At 52.0% G+C, this 21,160-nt stretch overlaps 3 protein-coding genes across 3 annotated transcripts; 2 read left to right on the top strand and 1 right to left on the bottom strand.

Annotated features, from left to right (window-relative positions):
- On the bottom strand, positions 1–8,668 carry CTF1 (cardiotrophin 1). Its single transcript, XM_087417330.1, has 3 exons — positions 8,364–8,668; positions 7,089–7,207; positions 1–4,862 (listed from the first exon to the last, which is right to left on the bottom strand). Exons 1-3 carry the CDS (start codon positions 8,386–8,388, stop codon positions 4,359–4,361), a joined length of 648 nt encoding a protein of 215 aa, XP_087273456.1. The 5' UTR covers positions 8,389–8,668; the 3' UTR covers positions 1–4,358.
- Positions 803–2,900, top strand: LOC101402555 (cardiotrophin-2; the record flags this gene model as incomplete). Its single annotated transcript, XM_087417331.1, has 2 exons — positions 803–952; positions 2,442–2,900. Coding segments are annotated over 2 exons (609 nt in total), but the record flags the coding sequence as incomplete, so codon positions are not given.
- A 2,228-nt stretch (positions 8,669–10,896) lies between the features above and the next one.
- BCL7C (BAF chromatin remodeling complex subunit BCL7C) lies at positions 10,897–15,001 on the top strand. Its single transcript, XM_004439448.2, has 6 exons — positions 10,897–11,134; positions 11,688–11,766; positions 12,090–12,198; positions 12,292–12,453; positions 13,916–14,001; positions 14,806–15,001. Exons 1-6 carry the CDS (start codon positions 11,043–11,045, stop codon positions 14,929–14,931), a joined length of 654 nt encoding a protein of 217 aa, XP_004439505.1. The 5' UTR covers positions 10,897–11,042; the 3' UTR covers positions 14,932–15,001.
- The last annotated feature ends 6,159 nt before the right edge of the window (positions 15,002–21,160 follow it).

The raw sequence follows: 21,160 nt of genomic DNA, 5'->3' as shown, positions 1-21,160 counted from the left end.
TTTTCGTCTTTTAAAACTTTTTTATTGAAAATAACAAATATACAGAAAAGTGCACAAGTCATAAGGATACAGCTCAATGAATTTTCACAAAGTGAAAATATCCTTGTCGTGAGCACTCAGATCAAGAAACACAGACCTGGGCCGGCCCCATGGCTTAGTGATTAATTGCGTGCGCTCCGCTGCTGGCGGCCCGGGTTTGGATCCCGGGCGCGCACCGATGCACAGCGTCTCCACCCATGCTGAGGCCGCGTCCCACATACAGCAACTAGAAGGATGTGCAGCTATAACATACAACTATCTACGGGGGCTTTGGGGGAAAAAATAAATAAATAAAATTATAAAAAAAAAAAAAAAGAAACACAGACTTGCACTGGCTACCTTTTAAGGACAGAGCCAACAGGATTTACTATGAGGTTGAATGTGGAGAGCAAGAGAAAGGGAGGCATCAAAGAGGACCCCACGGTTTTGACCTGAGCAACTGGAAGAATGAAAGTGCTCTTACCCGGACGGGGAAGGCTCGGGGCGGAGGTTGGGGGTGAGGAAATCTAGAGTTGAGTACTGGATATTTTGACTTTGAGATGCTTATTGATATCTAAGGGAAAATCTCAAGCAGGAAGTTGAATACATGGGTGTGGAGTTCAGGGGAATATTCTGGGCTGGAAATAATCTACTTACAGGGTGATTCTGCCCTGACCTGATGCACAAGGTGGTTGTAGGCCACAAGGGCTGTACCCACTGAGGAGTTGTTATGAAGAATAAATGAATCAGCAGGTAGGGTTGGGGACTTGTTGCTGAACTCTGATTTCTTCTGCCAGCCCCCCTCTGCCTGCTGACCCTGCTGCTGCCATCCCCCAGGCCAGGGGCCCCCATCTCCCCAGCTGAGCCCATCAGTCAAGCCTACAGCCTGGCCCTCTACATGCAGAAGAATACATCAACATTGCTGCAGACTTACGTGAGTGACACTGGGCATGAGCAGGGGATGAGGGGAGAGGGACACTGCCCTCCTGGCCCAGCCCTGGGTAGGGGAAGCAGAGCAAGGCCAAGAGAAGTCTCCTCCATGGGTCTGAGGGTACAGGGACTAGAGACACATCCACATGAACGCTGTCACTGATGGCTGGTGACCTTGGGCAAGTCATTCCTTCTCTCGGTCTCAGCTTCCTCATCTGCAAAATGGGATGGTGATCCTGCCTTGAACTCTCAGGACTGTGACAAGATTCAAAGGAAGCACGTAGAGGGAAGGGCTTTACAGGATCATGATTATTACTTGAGCTTTATGCCATGCTGGGCACTCTATCCCCATTATCTCACTGACTCCTCAAACAGTTCTGAGATAGAATTATAATCTATTTTACAGATAAGGAAACTGAGTCTTAATGAGGGCAAATAATTTGCCCCAGGTCACCCAGCTAATAACTAGCAGTGCTAGGATCTTAAACCAGGTCTGTGGCATTCAATGCCAACCCCTGCCCCTACCAACTGTCTAGAAGTTCAAAGTGGCAGCCTGCTGGCTGGGTCTGACCCACAGATGTTTTCTCTTTGGGTCATGCAGTACTTCTTCAAATTTTGAATATGAATGCCTGTCTAAAACAGGCACAGGGACCCTGTTGACCAAAGCTCCTGCCCACCCAGCCCTCGTCTTAGTCCTGCCTTCTTCCCTAAGTTACATGACCTGCCTGGCCTCTGGAGGCCCTGGAGTTTGTGACTCTCCCACTGTACTGTATTTCAGGCCCATGTGAAGTTACTAAAACTAGGTTCTAGCCTCATATCTGCCACCACTCCCTGAGTAGCTTTGGGCACCCTTAGCCTCAGTTCCTCCACCCGTGAAATGGAGATATAGGACTAGGTGACCTATCAATTAGGGGATGTATCAGCGTGCACTGAGAGTCTGTGGATCTAGGTTCGTGGAGGCGAGAACTTTAATGGAGAAGGCACTCAACTAAATTTAATATTAACAATTATTTATTAATGATTATAATAAAATTAACAAACAACTAAATGTAAATAAAAAAGAAACATATAGGGCTGTAACTACATTGTCAATAGTATATTTATATTGAAAATATAATAATTAATATAAGCATAATGTCCACAATATTAATATAAATCTGTTATTAACTAATGGTGGCTTATCATGCCTGTATTGTACACCAGGTGCTGTGCTAAGTGCTTTATATATATTACTTATCATCTTCACAATAATACTCTCACATGGGAATTACTGAAGCTGTGATTCAAAGTTGCACAGTTTGCACATGGAGGAAGCCAAACTGGAATAGAGCCCAGGCTCTGTGCTAGGCTGTCCCACCAACTCCCTGAGGGGTAATGAATGGCAACTCCCCCTGGGAAGATGCCAGTCTCACAGAAGGCAGATGTGAACTCAGGGGGAGCCCCAGGGCAGCCCTTTGGTCCCCTCACTCCTGTCTGTCTCTGTCCTCATGCAGCTCCAGTACCAAGGCAGCCCCTTTAGTGACCCTGGCTTCTCAGCCCCTGAGCTCCAGCTCAGCAGCCTGCCTCCTGCCGCCATCTCCTTCAAGACCTGGCATGCCCTGGATGATGGAGAGCGGCTGGGCCGTGCCCAGGGGGCCTTCTTGGCCTTGTCCCAGCACCTGCAGCTCGTGGGGGATGACCAGAGTGACCTGAACCCTGGCAGTCCTGTCCTGCTGGCTCAGCTTGGGGCTGCGAGACTCAGGGCCCAAGGCCTGCTGGGCAACATGGCTGCCATCATGACCGCCCTGGGCCTGCCCATTCCCCCAGAAGAGGATACTCTAGGGCTTGTCCCATTTGGGGCCTCAGCCTTCGAGAGGAAATGTCGAGGCTACATAGTGACCCGGGAATATGGCCACTGGACAGACCGAGCTGTGAGGGACTTGGCTCTGCTCAAGGCCAAATATCCTGGATAGAGGAGATGGGACTTCTTGTCAGAGGCTGCAACACTTCCCCTTTCACAATGGACTCTTTTCTGCTTTGCTTCTTGGCTAGAAAGGAGACACATCTCATCTAGCAGACAGGGCTTGTGTGCCATGTATTTGGGACTATCTACTGGGAACCAGGCCTCAAGTCCCTATTGCCTAGGCCTTCCTGCCTGGGTCATATGGTCTGCCTTCCAGATCTGGGTGGGACTCTATAGATATCATTTCAAGGATTACCAATCCAGTGGTACTGGTTGCCAACTTCCTGGGTGGGAAGAAATGCCTCTTTGAAGACCGTTCACTTCCCCCTCTACAAGGAGAGAGGACAGTTAGTCTCCTTCGTGGGCTCTCCCCAAGACCTTCCCCTTCCTGTAATTTTGGGGAGGTTCAGGGGCTGCCTTCTTGTCTCTGTCTACCTCACTTCCTGTATGAAGATATGGACTTTCTGAGCACATAGGCCTCTCTTCTTCTTGCTAGGGTTCATTTCCCTCCCTAGTCTACCTCTCTGACTGTGGCCACTGTTCCAGCCTCCCATCTTAAGGAGCTCCACTTCCTGATCAATGGAAGTCCAATTCTTGAAAAACTAAGAACTCATGTCACATCTGTTCCCTGCTCAGGACACATTCACTTCCTGTTCCTGGCTGACAGATGGCATCCCTGGCCTGGGGCTCTCATGAGTCACATACTGTGGCTTTTGGGAGTGTCTGGAGGACCAGGCCATGCTCCAAGGATCCTATTCTCCTCAAAGGTGTCTCCCCATTTTCGACAACTATATATTGGTAATTTTAGTGTTCTTTTTATTTTTAAACATTTTATTTACAAAAAAATTAATTTATTCTCAGAAATAAAACTCATCAAGGTGTTGATGTTTTCTTTCCACAGACCTGGCTTGGGAGAGGGGAGGTGCAGGGATAGGGTAGAGGGAAGTGAAGGACATCAAAGGGAAAGCAGGGCAGGGCCCCAAGGAATGGGATGGGGTGGGGGAGGGCAGCAGGTGAAGTGACTCTGGGGGAAGGTGGCTGAAATTTGTCTGGAATAACCCTCCTACCACAGGGCCAGCAGGCACATCCCAGGCTGGGAAAGGACAGAGAAAAAGAGTGACAAGGTATTCCCTCCTTGAGATGAGACTGAGATGTACACATGCTCACATGGGGCCAAGAGGAGACAAGAGATGGAGGAAAAGGAAGACAAAGAGACCCCCCCAGGGATGGGTAACGGGGGAGGCCAAGAGAGACGGAGGCAGGCCCATGCGATGGAGAAAGAGAACACGGGAAGTCACATACAGAGACAAGAAGGTCCCGAGAGAGAAAAAGAAGCCGAGCGCATACAAAGCAAATAGAGACCAGAGAGACAGGGAGATGCAGACAGTGCGAGAGCATACAGACACTGACAGAGATGGCCAGAGAGAGATGAGGAGGTGACAGCGAGCTGCAGCCCAGCGACCCGTGCTCAGGCCGGGCCCCCGGGCCCCAGCTGGCCGAGGTCGGCCTCGGTGCGGCTCACCCACTCGCGGTAGAGGCCGCACACGCGGAGCCCCAGCACCTTGGCCGGGAAGACGTCTGCGGTGGCGGTGGCGGTGGCGGTGGCGGTGGCGGCGGCGGCGGCGGCGGCGGCGGCGGCGGCGGCGGCGGCGGGCGGCTCGGGCCGGGGCCCGTGGGGCTCGGAGCCCAGCGCGGCCAGCACGGCCTCCACGGCGGCGCCCAGGGCCCGGGCCTGGCGCGCCGCGTCCTCCAGGCGGCGCAGCAGGCGCGGCGCGCGCGGGTTCAGCTCGGCCTGGTGGCGGCGCACCACATCGAGCAGCGGCGGCAGCTCGGCCAGCGCCGCGGCGTCCAGCCGCAGGCGCTCGGGCGCGGGCAGGCCCGCGTGGCCCGGTGCCGGGGCGCTCAGGCCGGCCACCGGCAGCCGCGGGGGCGAGAAGCCGGGTAGCCCGAAGGGGTCTCCCTGGTGCTGCACCTGCGGAGACACGGCAGTCAGTGGGGCTCCCGGAGGCGCGCCGGCGGAGGACGGGGGGGGGGGGGGGCACTCGCCACTCGGAGCTGAGCCCTCCACCCCTCTCCTGGGGCCTCAGTTTCCCCGTAATTCCTCTCAACAGAGCTGCTGTGTTTGAGATAATACAAAACAACAACAACAACAAATGTGGGCTTTACACCAGTGCCTTTGTCTCCTCATCTCTAAAATGGAGATAACATCATAAGGTAGTTATGAGCATGTTAAAATGCTTAAGGCAGGTCCTGGCCCATTGGAAAGGCACAATAAACGTTAGTTCTTTTATTAACGCTATCTTACAGACCCGGGTGCAAATTCTATCTCCACCACTTACTAGCTGTGCAGTTTCCTGCAAAACCATTTCTCTTCTCTGAGCCTCAGTCTGCTCATCCGTAAAATGGGGGAACAGCTCCCTGTGCTGTCTTCCTACCAGGGATCTCCTCAGAATCACATAAGATAGAGCAGGGAAGGAGTCCCTTTCACTCCCTCACCCCATTCTCCCCCACCTCTGCACCTGCACACAACAGGGGCTCAATGAATAATTGTCATATGAATGAACAAATGAAAGATAAAGGTGATTTGTAATTTGTAAAATGCTATAACAATACCATTTATCCTTTGCTAACAGCTTGCCTCTGGTTCAGGCATTGTGCTTGCTGCTGTAAACACACTACAGTGGTCCCCCCTTATGGAAGGGGGGATAGTTCCAAGACCCTCAGTGGATGCCTGAAACCATGGATAGTATCCATCTCTATATATACCATGTTTTTTCCTATACATACATACCTATGATAAAGTTTAATTTATAAATTAGGTACAGTAAGAGATTAATAATAACTAATAATAAAATAGAACAATTATAACAATACACTGTAATAAAAGTTACAATATCTTAGCAACCTCAGCACATGATTTTTTTTCTTCCCTTATTAAGTTGAGAACTTTCGCCTTTTCACTTAGAGGAAATGCTTTACAGCTTCTCCTTGTCATATCCGAATTGCCAGCATCACTACTCTTGAGCTTTCAGGCCATTGTTAAGTAGAATAAGGGTTACCTGAACACAAGCACTGCGATACCTCGACAGTCGATCTGATAACCATTGCTATTAAGTTGCTACTAAGCAACTGAGGGGCAGGTAACACAGACAGCATATCCACAAAGATGGATAGACAAAGGGATGATTCATGTCCTGGGCTGGACAAAGCGGGAGGGCGCAAGATTTCACCACATTACTCAGAATGGCACGGGATTTAAAATTTATGAATTGTTTATTTCTGGAGTTTTCCATTTAATATTTTTGGATTGAGGTTAACCAAAACCATGGAAAGTGAAACTACAGATAAGGGTGGACTATGGTATTCCTAATCTTCCCAATAATGGATGTAATGATGATGATGATTTTGCAAATGAGGATATTGGGGCTGAAGAGGTAGAGTGACTTGCCTCAGGTCGTCCATCTAGGAAGGGGCAGAGCTGGAATTCTAACCAAAATTGGTAGGACTACAAAGCTAATTCTATTATCACCCTATCTGCATCATAATTGTTACATTATTATTTTTAATGTTATCATTGCTGCCCAAGGCCACAGCAAGTTGGCAGGCCTATAGTCTGTCTCATTTAAAACTATACCCTCCCTCCACGACACCAGAGCAATTTGGGGAAATACCTTCTTTCCTTGGTCAAAGCCCTCTGCCCAACTAAAGATCTTGGCAGATCCCCCTCTTCTGCACAAGTCCCCTCTTAGGATGGAATTTTTACCCTAGATTGAAACCATTTCATGGCCTCTCTGCATATCACAGGTAGAAGAGTTCACAGGTCATCTTGTTCAACTGCCTCCTTTTACAGATTGGGAGACCAAGGCCCATGGAGGCGAGGTGACAAGATCACACAGAGCATAGAACCTAGGTTTCCTGCCTCCCAGTGCAGAATTGTCTTCACTCTCTCAGGTTCCCTCTGTCTTAAAGTACCAAGGAGGGAGCCTCCAAGCCGAGGCGAATGGAGGGACATTTGGGGCACAGAGAGGGTCCTCCTCCAATTTGCTGTGTGGCCAGGGACAAGTTACTGATCCCTCTCCAGAGCCCCAATTTCAGCAGCTGGGAAATGAGGTTGAGAAAATGGGTGGTCAAGGATCCCTGTGATCTGTACTTCCCTATTCTCCAGGCCCCTGGCACTCCCACCCCCATCCCCACTCACATATTCCTGGAGCAGCTGCTCAGCATATTTGGTGAGGAGGCCGGCAAGGCTGTGTGTCTGACGGATCTTGGCCTCCAAGTGGGTAAGGGATGAGACTGAGGAGTCAGTCTGGGGGTCTTCTGGTGGGAAAAGGGGGAAGAATGAGGGCAGTCCAAATCCCTGCTCCTTGACCACCTCTTCCAGGCTGGCTCTCCCTTCCCAAACCCAGAAGCTCTGCTCTGAATACTCCAACTTTTAAGCCAGGCAGGCTCTGGCCCATTCCAACTGAGGGAAAATAAGGTACTAGATATTTGCCAAACAGTTGTTCTACCTGAAATGTATTCCCTGTCCCCAAATCACTGTTGAAATCCTATTAAAGCCAAATCCAAATACTGCCTCCTCAGCACAGACTCCAGATTCAACCCACCCTTAAATTAACTTCTTCCTTCTACTTAAGGCCATTTGTTCACACTTCCGAAGTTGTTCTTTTAATGGCTCTTTTATCTGTGTGAATCTGCCTCAGCCTGGCAGCCCTTTAAGGGTAGCTCTGTAGCTCAGTGATTGTTGGTGGAATTCAAGTCAGAATGCGCCTTCAAGGCCATTTTACAGATTGGGAGACTGAAGTCTCATTCCCTCCCTGATGGCTCTTCTGTGCAAGGCGCTGGGCTGGGCACCGGGCAGCGTCAATGAATCAACAACTGGCCTTCCCTAGCACAAGCTACGTGTTGGCGGGGAGGACTACATTTCCCGAGAAGCCCAGCGCGCGAGCCCAGGGCATGCTGGGGAATGTAGTTCTGGCCTGGCAACTCCCGCCCCGCCCCCCGCCCCCACCTGAGTTTCCCACCGCCAGTCCCTATCCTTAACAGCCTCGACTTTCGTCTCCTGTTGTTATTCACTAGCTCCTGGGGCCCAAAGACTTCCTCCCCTAACCCTACCCCTCCCTCTAGCCCCCAGCTCCGATTCTTTCCCAATACTCGGAGAAGAGCCAGGCGTCCTGCCCCAGCCACGACCCCAGTCCTCCCCCAGGGTGTACTCGAACCGGTGATCTAACTCCTGAGCCCAACTCCCTGAAGGCACAGCCCCAGGCCTCCTCTACCTCTAAACTCTGGCGCTTGCCCTTTCCCACAGCTCACCCACAGCTCATCTGCTCGTTACCTGACACCGGGGCCTTGCTCTCCCCCGCTCAGGCTGCTCCCTTCCCGGACCCGGGGGTGGCGGGGACCCAGACCCCAGCTTCCGGCCCTTCTGACCTTTGTTCCCCTCGGGAACTTGGCACCTGGCCCGTCAGCCCCTTACCCAGACTTCCCTCCCTCCGGCTCATGCTGGCCCCTGGCTGATCCCGGTTGCCTCCACGCCCCCGGTCCGAGGGGGGAGAAGGGGAAAAGGGGTAGGGGCGTGGCCCGGACGCAGCCAATCAGGGCTCAGACCCCAAACAATCCCCCTCCCCCGCCAAAGCCTTAGACAGGATTCCTTGGCCCTGAGCTCAGCTCCTTGCCTGCGCGGCCCAGTTGGGAAAGGGGCCTGAGAAGGGCGGCAGGTTGTCCGCATGGTTGACTCGGGACCTCGAGGCTGGGGGTGCCGGGACCTGGGAGGCAGACCTGCGTCACGCCGGGAGGAGGAGGCTCAGGCTCCGACCTGGGGCAAAGGTTGGCCCCCGGGCTGCTTATGGGAAAAAGCTGAGGGGATAGGAGAGGGCGGGGCTGGCAGGACAGGAATGTGCTGGCCCTTCCTCTTGGCTGGGGGGGAGGGAGGAACGGGGTGTGAGAGAGGCCACGATGGGGGCCCTCAGGCTTGGGCCACACCTGCCCCGGCATACACCTCCTGGCGTGTCTTAGATACCTTCTGCCCTCCTTCTCGTTGTCACATCTACTAGGAGGGAGACAGATACCATCTCACCTCACCTCACCCTGCCAGGCCCAGTAAGAGAACCCGTCTGACACACCCACACCTACTGAAGCATTAATGCATACAGACCTTCATTCTCACACAGGAACAAGCTTCAGAGACAGGTACAGGGGGTCATACCAGTGTGTCAACCCCACTAACCTGGTGCAAACACACTTACTTATCCCCACAGATGGTTCCCAAGCACCCACTCTGTCCTGGGCTCTGGGACCCAGAGATGATCCATACTTGGTCTCTGGCCCCCTGAGGAGCTCACTGAATGTTGGGGGAGACCATAAGCAACAGCAGGTAATGAGGTTTGTGAGTGAAGGGACTAGGAAGGAGGCCTGTGTGTCTGTGAGGATATTGCCATGAGCAGACAACTGCCAGAATAAAGTAAGAAAGAGATTAACTGGCAGAGGGCACAGCAGGTGCAACTGAAGCCAGCCTGTTGGTAGGGGCCACAATCACGCACTTATTAACAGTGACTATTTCTTGGGTATTTACAATATGCAAGGCACTGTTCTAAGAGCTATATACATATTAATTCAGTCCCATGTTATAGTTGAGGAAATAGAGATAAGTGACTTGTCCAAGGTCACTGGACAAGCAGAGCTGGGATTATACTTCGGCAGTTTGGCTCCAGAAATGCTGTCATAACCACCTTCCTATACCTTAACCCCTCTGGACATAGTCACACCAAAACACACAGACACAAGAGCTACGTAATAGCTAAACACATGCACACACAGCAACACAAACTTAGACAAGTCATATCTGCTGGCAAACAGCCTCAAAATCAACCAAAATACATTTTAAGTAAACTTTTAATTGAAGTATAATATACATAGGGAAAAGCGCACACATTGTAAGTGTACAGCTCAATGTATTTTCAGAGTAAACATCCCCAGGGAATCAGCACCAGATTAAGAAACAGAATAGGACCAGTTCCCCGAGCCCCCTCTCAGCCCCTCCTAGGTTTGTGAGTGAAGGGACTCCTAGTCCCAAGGATGACCACTATCCTGACTTCTCACACCATAAATTAGTTTTGCCTTTTTTTTTGAACTTCATATGAATGGAATCATACAATGTTTACTGTTGAATCTGACTTCTTTCATGAGACTTGTCCCTGTGGTTGGGTGTAGCAGGACATCATTCTCTTGCTGTGTCCATGGTGTGAACAAGCTATAGTTCATTTTCCACTCTCCTATTGATGGGTTGTTTCCAGTTTGAGGCTAATATGAATACTGCTATGAACATTCCAGTACACTCTCTTGGTGCTCATACCTACGCATTTCTGTTGACGACCTGGGAGTGGAATTGCTAGATCATAGGGTCGGTGTATGTTCGTCTCCACTAGAAAACTACCAATTTACACTCCCCCAGAAATAGGAGAGGTCCAGTTGCTCTACTTCTTGGCCTGCACTTGATATGGTCCGTCATTCTCATTTTAGTCATTCTGGTGGGTGGAGACCCACTCATATTTGCAGTGTCTGGTACGCAATCGTCACTCAGTTAATAGTTGCAAGAATGGATGAAGGAATAGTCGGGCAGGCGGGGGTGGACACACACACACACACACACACACACACACACACACACACACACACACACACACACAGCCTTTCAAGGACACTCACGCGCAGCAGACGCGCTCCGGTACCCAGACCGTCTCGCACCCCCCACCCCCACCCCCGGCGTCCACGTGGTCTGAACGCACCGCCTCAGCCCTGCCGCTCGCGTCCACTCCTCGAGCTGCCCCCAACCTCCCTCTCGGCGGCGGGCAGGGGGCGCTGCGCGTCGGGGCGCCCCGAGGGGGCGGGCCCGGTCGGGGCGGGGCCGGCCGGCTTCCAGGCCTGGGCTCTGGCCGCCCGCGCCGCCGGGCCGCTCCGGGGACGGGCCGGGGCGGGGCGCGGCGGCAGGAAGCGGGGCGGGGACTCGTGCAGGCTTTGGGGAGCGAGGGAGGGCGCGGCCAACTCCCGGAGGGACGGCAGGCCGAGAGAGCGGCGTCCCGGCCTGGCGCCGAGCCTGAGCCCGCCGGACGGGAGGCGGCCCAGCCGCGGGCTCGGCCTCGGCCCCAGCCCCGCCAGCATGGCCGGCCGGACCGTGCGGGCCGAGACCCGGAGCCGGGCCAAGGATGACATCAAGAAGGTGATGGCGACCATCGAGAAGGTCCGGAGATGGTGAGCGCTGCCCCGGGGCCGGGGACGGGGCATGGCGGGGCCACTCCTTCCCCAAATGCGTCTACCCTCCTTTCGCCAGCTGTGGCCCCCAGTTGTTAGGTGTGCCCCCTAGCCGCGTCCTGGATCTACAGGGCTGTGTCCCCTTTCTCCTGGCTACACCCTGGGGTGTACAAAGCGTGTTCCCCAGCCATGCCCTCCCAGAGCAAGAGCCCCCATATATGCCCCGCCCCCTAAAGCTTTGACACTCCTCCCGCAAGTATGCCCCGGGATCTTCATTGCTACGGTCTCCAGCCGGCCCGTGGCGCGCTCCCTATGTATACCCCAGGGGTCTGCAGAGCCATGGCCCCAAGCCATACCCTCTCTCTAGAAGCACCCCCATGTATGTCCTGGGGTCTGCAGAGCTCTCTTTCTTCCTCTAACTATGCCCTATTAGCAAAACTGCCCCTTCCCTCGTGCACCACCCACACCTCTGCTGGTATCCCCAGATGTGTCCAGTTCCTGGGAGGGATCTCTCTTCAGGCCTCTCTGACCCAATTCCCTCACCCTCCCACAGGGAGAAGCGCTGGGTGACTGTGGGCGACACTTCCCTTCGTATCTTCAAGTGGGTGCCAGTGGTGGACCCCCAGGAGGAGGTGAGCAAGCTCCCCCACACCAGGCCCTGCATCTGTGCAACCGCAGGCAAGCCCCTCCCCACCCTGGCCTCCATCTCCAGTCCCCACTCAGACCTCAAATGCAGCAGCCCAAACAGATGTTAACAATTATTAGCAACTCCACCCATTCTCCCTTCTTCCTGCTCCAGATCCCTGAGTTCAAGACCTAACCTCGTGTGCACAACCTCTGTCACGTAATGCAGGGCCTTTTGCTTCTCTGTGCCTCAGTTTGCTTATTTGTACAGTGGGGGCTTTGCAAGTGCTAACTAGAAAGCCGGCTCTGACCCTTACTCTCTAACCCCCAGGAGCGACGGAGGGCAGGTGGTGGGGCAGAGAGATCTCGAGGCCGGGAGCGTCGGGGCAGGGGTGCCAGTCCCCGAGGGGGTGGCCCTCTCATCCTGCTCGATCTCAATGGTATGTAGGGATCCTGGAATTTGGGGGGCTGTGGGGATTGAGTGAGGGGACTGAGGGCCTCAGGCCCAACCCTCTTGGCTTTTGCTCCCACAGATGAGAACAGTAACCAGAGTTTCCATTCGGAAGGCTCCCTGCAAAAGGGCACTGAGCCCAGCCCTGGGGGCACCCCCCAGCCCAGCCGCCCTGTGTCACCTGCCGGACCACCGGAAGGGGTCCTGGAGGACGCTCAGCCCCCGCGGCTGGGCCAGGAGAGAGGTAGGACCAGGTGCCTCCCAGGAGCCCTCTCTTCTGAGTCTTGTCCTCTCCAAAGTTGAAGCCACCAGCTTACTCCTACAGCTGCTCCCCATCCTGTGTTGCCTCCTCAGGGAGGCCTTCCCTGACTCCCGCGGGAAGTCACTGCCCTACCTCTGACAACTGTCTGTCTCCTTCCTCTGGCTTCTGAGGGTCTGTAGATATTTATCACTATTCGAGATTTTCATGTAAATTTAACTTTTTACTACTTAAATGTCTTTCTCTCTGATTCCCACCTCATGTCAGCTTCCTGAATGTTGGGCCCATGTTGATCTTGTTCACTATTGTCTCCTCAGAACAACTTGGGACACATAGTAGGTGCTCAATAAATATTTGTTGAGGAATAAATAATAGTGATAATCCTAAGAGTGATAAATAAGTGCTAATAACATTTACTACTTATTGAGCTCTTGCTGTGTGCCAGGCACCCTTCTAAGCACTTTACGTGTTTTATTTCATTTAATCCTCACTACAACCCTCTGAGGGTTATAATCCTGTTATGATCCCCATTTGTAGACGAGAAACCAAAACCCAGAGAAGTTAAGTGAGTTGCCTAAGCTCACACAGCCAATGAGCCAGCATCTTGGGCATGAGTCGTCCTCACTGCTCTTTCTTCCATATAGTCAATCACCCGTCTGGTCAGTGCCACCTCCCAAATATGTCTGCCTTCCTCTCCCTCCCCGGGCTGTCATCTCTCTCACCCGTTCCTGGCTTCAGCCTCCTCATGGTCTCCTCTCCTCCAGTCGCCCCAGCACAGCTGCCAGAGCAACTAAAGCAAAAGTTCGACTGGGTCATTTTCCTGCTCAGAGCCTTCAGTGGCTCCCTATGGCCTTTGACTCTGCAGCTTGGCACTCTGGGCCCTTCCTAAACTGTCCCCTGCTGACCTCATTGTTCCCTTCCAGGAACACCATGCCTTGGGCCTACAGACTGTATCTAGACTGTGCCCGGCACTTGTATACCTTTGCTAACATAAAACCAGTAACTGGCATTTACTGAGCACTAACTACATGCCAGACACTGTGCTAAGGGCTTTACCTGTATTCTCTCATTTAATCCTCACATGGTAATTACTATCATTATCTCCATTTTACAGATGGGAAAACTGAGGCCCAGAGAAATTAAGTCAGGTCAGGATTTGAAGCTAGGCAGTCCAGCCCCACAATCTGTGCTGGCTAAGCAAATGTTCCCTCTGCCTAAAATGTGCTCCACCTCCCCATCTGTCTGCCAGATCAAATTCTACTCACCTGTCAAGATCCCACCTAAATGTTATTCCTGTGTCTTCCTCCTGGGTTGCAGCCAGGTTCCCGGCTCCCTCCTCAGTGCTCCCACAGCCTGTGGGCTTATGTGATTGGTGTTTGTTTCCCCCTGGTCTGCGCTATGGCACAGAACGGCTGCTCAGGGAATGTCTGTTAACTTGACGTTCCAGATCCTGGGGGCATAACTGCAGGCGGCACCGACGAACCCCCAATGCTGACCAAGGAGGAGCCTGTTCCAGAATTGCTGGAGGCTGAGGTGAGAGAGGCCAGAAGGCTGGACTCCTGGGTCTTTGAGGGAATGGGGGCTCTGGGGCAGCCAAAGGCTTGGAGGCTGTACTCCTGAGGTCCAGGCAGGAAATGTAGACCTCAGACGCAGCTAAAGGCTTAGAGGCTGGGTTCTTGGGACTGAAAAGGAAAGGGTGTTTAGAAATAAAGATCTGTGGGCTGGATCGGGGCTGATTTAAGACCATTAAAAGCCTGAAAAGATCATGGTGCTCCTCCAAGTTTTTTTTTTTTAATCCTAAACTATAAAATTAGCTTAAGGGCTGGACCCGTGGCAGCACAGTGGTTAAGTTTGGCGTGCTCCTCTTTGGTGGCCCGGGTTTGGATCCCGGGCGCGGACCTACACCACTCATCAGCCATGCTGTGGCGGTGACCCACATACAAAATAGAGGAAAATTGGCAGAGATGTTAGCTCAGGGCTAATCTTCCTCAAGCAAAAAAAAGAGAGGAAGATTGGCAATAGGTATTAGCTCAGGGCCAACCTTCCTCAGCCAAATAAATAAAATTAGCTGAAGAAAGTCCCCCATAAACCTCTGATTTTTCCCATAAGGACTACCTTGATGCATTTTCCAGAATATCAAGTATCAACTTCTTTCCCCAAAACAGTGTTGTGGTTGTTTCCGGTGCCCTATGTAATCTGCATCCCGGGTCCCTGGCCCTGGGCTAGACTCCTGGGTCCGGGAGGGGAGTGGAGTGGAGGCCTTGGAGAAGGCAGAGGCTAGGAGACTGCACTCCTGGGTCTGGGTAGAGCTCATGCCTGTCCACCCTTCCTCTCCAGGCCCCCGAAGCTTACCCTGTCTTTGAGCCAGTGCCACCTGTCCCCGAGGCAGCCCAGGGTGACACAGAGGACTCGGAGGGCGCCCCCCCACTCAAGCGCATCTGCCCAAATGCCCCCGACCCCTGAGAAGCCGGCCTGCCTGTCCTGTCGCCCCGGGGGTCCCTTTGGCTTTTTACAAATAAAGACCCTTTTGTAATTTTGTGTCATGTCATTTCCCCGTCAGGGCTGGGGAGGGTCTTTGGAGACAGTTTTGTCTCATGCTCCATTTCTCAGATGGGGTCACTGAGGCTCTCAGAGGACCTTCCTATAGTCACAGCATGAGTCAGACACAGAATGGGGGCTTGAGCCAGGACCCTGCCTGCCCACACCCCCTCTACCCTGCTCTGTCCCTTACTTTGACTCTTCCTGACCTTCAGCCTTCCTCCTCTGGGAATCCCAGAACCCCTGTTCTTCCTGCTCAGCCCTACCCCAGGCCCAGCAATTACTGAAGCTCTGGGCAGCTAGGCCCACGATTCCCATTTCATACCCAGGAACACGGAGGCCCAGAGGGACTTTGGGGCCTAGGATGACTCGACCCATCCCCTGCCCTCAGGAAGCTACAGCATCAGGCCTCCCTGCCTCTGCTTAATCATTCCTCCACTGGAACCCCTGCCCACACCTCTGGTTGAGTCTGACTTGTCCCCAGCTCAATCACCACCTCCTCCAGGATGCCTTCCCTGACCCCAGGCTCAGTCCGTTTCTCCCCTTTTGGGCTCCCATAACCTCCTGTGCTTCCTTCCCTTTGTCTCGGCATTTATCAGGCTGTCTGAGATGGTTGGTTTGTGTGTCTGTCTGTCCACTAGGCTATGGGCTCCTGAAGGCAGACCGGGGGCCCCAGCCTTGCCTAGCACCACACTGGGCATAGAGCAGTCCTAGTAACTGTCTGGTGAATGAATGAATAAATGAATGGGCTGAGGCTACCCACGAAGGCTTCTCTGAGGAGGTGGCACGTGAGCTGGGCTCTGAGACATGAGCCTCAGTGTGATAGATGTGAAGTCAGAAGTCCTGGTTCAAGTCCTGGCTCTGTTACTCACTAGCTGTGTGGCTCTACGCAGGCCATTTCCCCTCTGTGAGCCTTAGTTTGTTCATCTGAGCAATGGGGACAACAACTAGGCCTGATGTGCCCCAGTGGTTTGTGAGAACCTTCAAATAATATAAGGTATGTTCACTCTGTGCCTGCAAGAGAGTCGAGGTCAGGAGTATTAGCCCTATTTTTATTTTTAACAAAGGAAGAGACTGAGATTGAGAGAGGACCAAATTGGAACTTTAATGAACCATTGAAAAATGTAAGAATGTTCCCTGATAGCAGCTGCAGCAGTAGTAGTTGAGCCAGGGCTGGTCAGGGTAGCTAGGTGTACGGTGATGTGGTGTATTCATTTCCTGTTGCTGCTGTAACAAATTACCACATATTAGTGGCTTCAAACAACACAAATTTATTATCTTATCGTTCTAGAGGTTAGAAGTCCAAAATTAGTCTCACTGGGCTAAAGTCAAGGTGTCGGCAGGGCTGGTTCCTTCCAGAGGCTCTAGGGGAGAATCCGTTTCGCTGCCTTTTCCAGCTTCTACAGACCACATGCATTCCTTGGCTGGGGTCCCTCCCTCCATCTGCTTCCAGTGGCGGTAGCATCTTCTGAACTCTCTCTCTCTGCGTCCATCCTCACATCTTCTCTGACTCTCCTGCCCCCCCCTTACATTGGGCCCACCTGGATAATCCAGGATAATCTTTCCATCTCAAGATCCTTCATTTAATCACATCTGCAAAATCTCATTTGCTATGTAAAGTAACATATTCACAGGTTCTGTGTATTCGGGCATGGACATCTTTGGAGGGCCATTATTCAGCCTCACCCAAGGTGGTAATAATCTCAGCCATTTTCTGGGTGTGTGGGTCATCTCATTCTTCCCATCATTACCCCTTGAGGTGATGAGAGTGCTCTGTAAGATGTAAAATGCCTTGCCTGGGTTAGTAGTACATTGTTAAGGCCCAGAATTCAGGCTCTGGGTTTGAATATCAGCATCTCCATTCATTTGCTGTGTGACCTTGAGCAAGTGACTTAACCTCTCTGTGCCTCAGTTGTCTCATCTGTAAAATGAAGATAATAGTAACAACAGCCTGGTGAGACTATTGTGAGGATTAAATGAGGTAATACATGGAGAGAGAGTCTGTGGCTTGGCACAGAGTAAGTGCTCAATACATGGCAGCTGTTTTCCTATTATGCTATTTTATAGAGGATGGTATTAGGGCGTAGGGATAGAGGCCAGAGACTTGCCTGTCAGTGAGACTGGGGAGGGGGAGTCCATTTCTAAGCAGCCATTTCTAAGGCTAAAGTTCGAGTCTCCCCCATTCCTGTCCCTCTCCTGGCCCCAGGCAGCTGTCCTGTAGCCCAGGCCTGGCCCCACTCTCTCTGTGGCCCACTCTGACCTGGTTTAAAAGCCACCTCTTCCACAGGCACATCCCCGATCATCACCTTGCTGTGCCCTCCCTGCCCCTCCCAATGTCCACACTCTCTTTTTGGAAATTCTGTCATCCCTGGCTCCCCGGCCCTGGCCTCCAGTGCTCCCCCATTCTCTTCCCTTCTGTCACTCTCTCCTCTTCCTGATCCCTTGAATACCTCTTGCCCTGAACTAGCTCTTCTCTTCAGAACACTCTCCTTGCTGGGTCCCACCTCCTCCTTGAATTAATGGTTCCCAAGTCTCTGCCTCCAAGTTCTGCTCCTACCTCCAGACTCAAAGAGCCAAATGCCTTTGAGACATCTCCACTGGGAAGCCCCACAGACCCTCAGCCTCAACCTCCTCCCAGCCTGTTCCCACCATCTCCTGTGCCCAGAATGGGCCCCCCAATCCCAGGAGCTGGCCAAGATGTGAGCACTGGAAGTCAGAGTCAACGTCCCCATGAACCACCAGGTCCCATTAAGTCTCTGTCCTAAATAACCCTCCCGTCGGCCCGTTTCTTTGAGTGCCTCCCAGTAGGTCTCCCTGCTTCCCTCTTGCCTACCCCCATCCGTTCTCCACCCAGCAGCTGGCCGCTCTCAGAAACCCAGATGTGCCCGTGATGCCGCCCCGGGTTAAAACCCTCCAGTTCTCCTCATTACCTGCGGGCTGGAGTCCACACTCCGCCACTTCCCCCGACCCCTGCACAGCTACCCTCAGAACCGTGTCCAGTCGCCCCCACATGCACCCCGCTGCTTCTCACCTCCAGGGTTTTGCCCATGCTGTTTGCTCTGCTGGGAGTGCCCCTCTCCTCCCCTCTTCATCTGGCAGATGCCTTCTTGTTTTTCAAATCTCGGCTTCCTGATGGGTCTTCTCTCCTTCCCTCACACCCCTGCCCGCTCCTCTGCCGGTTCGTGGAGCCATGGATGTTGCCTTGTGATGGTCTGTGCTCACTTGGTCTTCGGCACCAGACTGTGAGCTCCGCGACCACAGGGGAAATTCTTTATTCCTAGTGACAAGGATTTATTGTGCACTTACTGTTTGCTGGCACTATTCTAGGCCCTGGGGATACAGCATAAACAAAATTGAAAAAAATCCCTACCCTCACAGAGCTCACCTTCAGTAAATTACATCATGTAGGAAGTTCTAAGTACTTTGGAAAAAATAGAATAAGGGACATGGGAAAACAGCAGACTGCACTTTTATGGGGGAGGTCAGGGGAGGCCTTACTGGGGGGACATTTGAAGAAAAGCTTGAAGGAAGTGAGGGAGAGAACCATGCAGATGTCTGGAGGAAGAGCATTCCAAGCAGAGGGAACAGCCAGTGCAAAGGCCCTGAGGGGGAGTCTGCCTGGAAATGAGATCAGTGGGCCTGAGCAGAGGGAGGGAGGGAGAGAGCGGTGGCAAGTGAGGTCAGGTCAGGTAGGGCCTCACAGTTAAGCATATAACTCATTCAAACTGGGAGACTTTTGAGAATAAAAGAGGATATATTAATAATTATGCCCAGATAACAGGTGAAAACTGGGATAACCAGAATGTATGGCCATCCTCCTTGGAGGCCATTGTCAGGACCTTGGCTTTTTTACTCTGGGTGAGATGAAGAGCTATCGAAGGGGTCTGAGCAGAGGTGTGACATGATCAGACTTAGGCTTTTTTCCCTAATATTTCATTATAGAAAGTTTTAAACGTACAGCAAAGTTGGCAGAATTGTACAGGTACCACCCATATAACCACCACCTTGACTCTGTAACATTTTACTGTATGCTTTATCCATATCCATATCCATCCATCAATCTATCTTACTTTCTTGATACATTTCAAAATAAGTTGCAGACAATGGTACACTTCCTTCTAAACACTTCAGCATGCACATCATTAACTAGAGTTCACTATTTATTTACAGGTTTGTTTTTCTTTTTCCTTGAGGCAAAATAGCCAGATAGCGAAATGCATAGTGTTAATCTTATGATTCAGTGAGTTCCAACCAAGGCATAAATCTGCATAATGCAAGCCCTTAACAGATACATCACTATCACCCTGGGAAGTTTCCTGTTACTCCTTCCCCATCCCAAACTCCCCAGAGGCAACCACTGTTCTGAGTTTGGTTTTGATTAGGTTAACCTGTTCTAGAACTTCATACACATGGAATTTTACAGTGTGTACTCCTTTGCATCTGCTTTCTCTCACTCAGCATTATGTTGTTGAGAGTGATCCATACTGTTGCTTGGACCAGTAGTTTGCTCCTTTCTATTGCTGGGTTATAGTCCATAGACTTGGCTTTGACTAGGATTGCTCTGCTGCGTGGAGAACAGATGGGTCCACGTCCTCTCCTTGTTTCTAGCTCCCTGCACAAGCCTGTCAAGCCTGGGGCTCAGAGCCATGGATGAGTGCACCCCAAGGAGATGGATAGCCTCTTCCCAGGGACCTTTCTAGAATGTAGTCTATGGCATCAGTCCCCTAGGGAGCTAGAACTATATTTGGGGCAGGATCTAGGCTGACCAACCATCCTGGTTTGCCTGGGACTTTCCTGGTTTTAGCACTTCAAGCTCTGTTCCTGGGAAGCCTCTCAATTGTGGGCAAACTGGGATGCTTGGTCACCCTAGCAAGATCCCACCACTGTCCCCAGGACCCCAGGCCCTTTCTCACCCCAGACCACACTACCTTCCTCCTAAGGATTGATTTTCCTTAAACTCTAAATGAGTCTGCTCCTCCCCTGCTCTAAAACTTCCCATGGCTGTCCCTGGCAACCCAAAGGATATACTCAGCTTATGGCAGTGGTTCTCGAACTTTGCTGCACATTGGAACCACCTGGGGAATTCTGATGCCTGGCTTCTACCCCAAGACATTTTAATTGGTATAGGATGCAACTTGGGCATTGAGAGCTTTAAAAGCTCCACAGGTGATGCTAAATATGCTGCAAAGTTTGGGAACCACTGGCCTATGCATATGATTTACTTGGCTTACATGGTGTTGAATATGTTGCCAACATTTAAAATCAAGTGATTTCATATAAAAATCCGGACTCTTGGCTACCTTTGACAAAGCAGAAGGTCTGAGACCTTAAGTCCGCCTCCAAGTGTAGTAATCACCCGGGGGTGTGGCGCAGTGGCTGCCCCTGGAGCAGAGCATGTGCTCTGCAGTCACGATTCCCACCACTCCTTAGTGTCTTACTCTCCTCATTTATGATGATTGTTTGCATGGCCTACAGCTCATGTCCAAGCTCTGCAGCCAGGCATTCAAGGCCTTCCAGGTGCTGGCCTCTGCTCACCTCCTCAGCCTCTTCACTTACTGTTCCAGTATGCTCATCTCACGTCCTGCCCTCCAGCCACGTGGGCCTCACGGTGCCCTTTCACACCTGCCTTTGCCTATGCTTTGCCTCTGCACTTCTCCCACCAACTTGTTATCACGGCAGACGAGGCCCTGCTCAAGGCCGCCCCCGCTCCCCCCTCTCCCCTGAGCTCTCTGCAGTCTAACACACAGAACTTTGAACACACTGAAGCTGACCAGGCTAGTTCTCATCTTAGCACTTGCTGCACCCTTTGCCTGGGAAACTCTTCCCTTCCTCTCTTCCTGGACAATACCTACTTATCTTTCAGGCCTTGGCTTAGATCTCACCTCTTTCAGGAAGGTTCCCTGACCGTCAAACTAGGTCCGGTCTCTGGTTAGTCGCTGTACTTCCTCTTCTGCATGATATCTCACTTCCCCTGCTAGAATAAGGCCACATTGTTCATCTCTGTTCTCCTATGGCCTAGTGTCGCGCTTGGTAAATAGTAGATGTTCATTAATGATAAATGAATGAAAGAACAAAAACAAGCTATGTGTCCCTTTCTCCAGTGGCAAAATCCTACTCCTCTTTTGGTTACATTCCTACTATAGCATTCAACTCT

This window comes from Ceratotherium simum, chromosome 26 (assembly GCF_057802395.1).
Source record: "Ceratotherium simum simum isolate JZ-2026a chromosome 26, ASM5780239v1, whole genome shotgun sequence".
NCBI lineage: Eukaryota > Metazoa > Chordata > Mammalia > Perissodactyla > Rhinocerotidae > Ceratotherium > Ceratotherium simum.
Note: the sequence above shows the minus strand (reverse complement) of the source record. Positions and strands in the feature narration are given on the sequence as shown.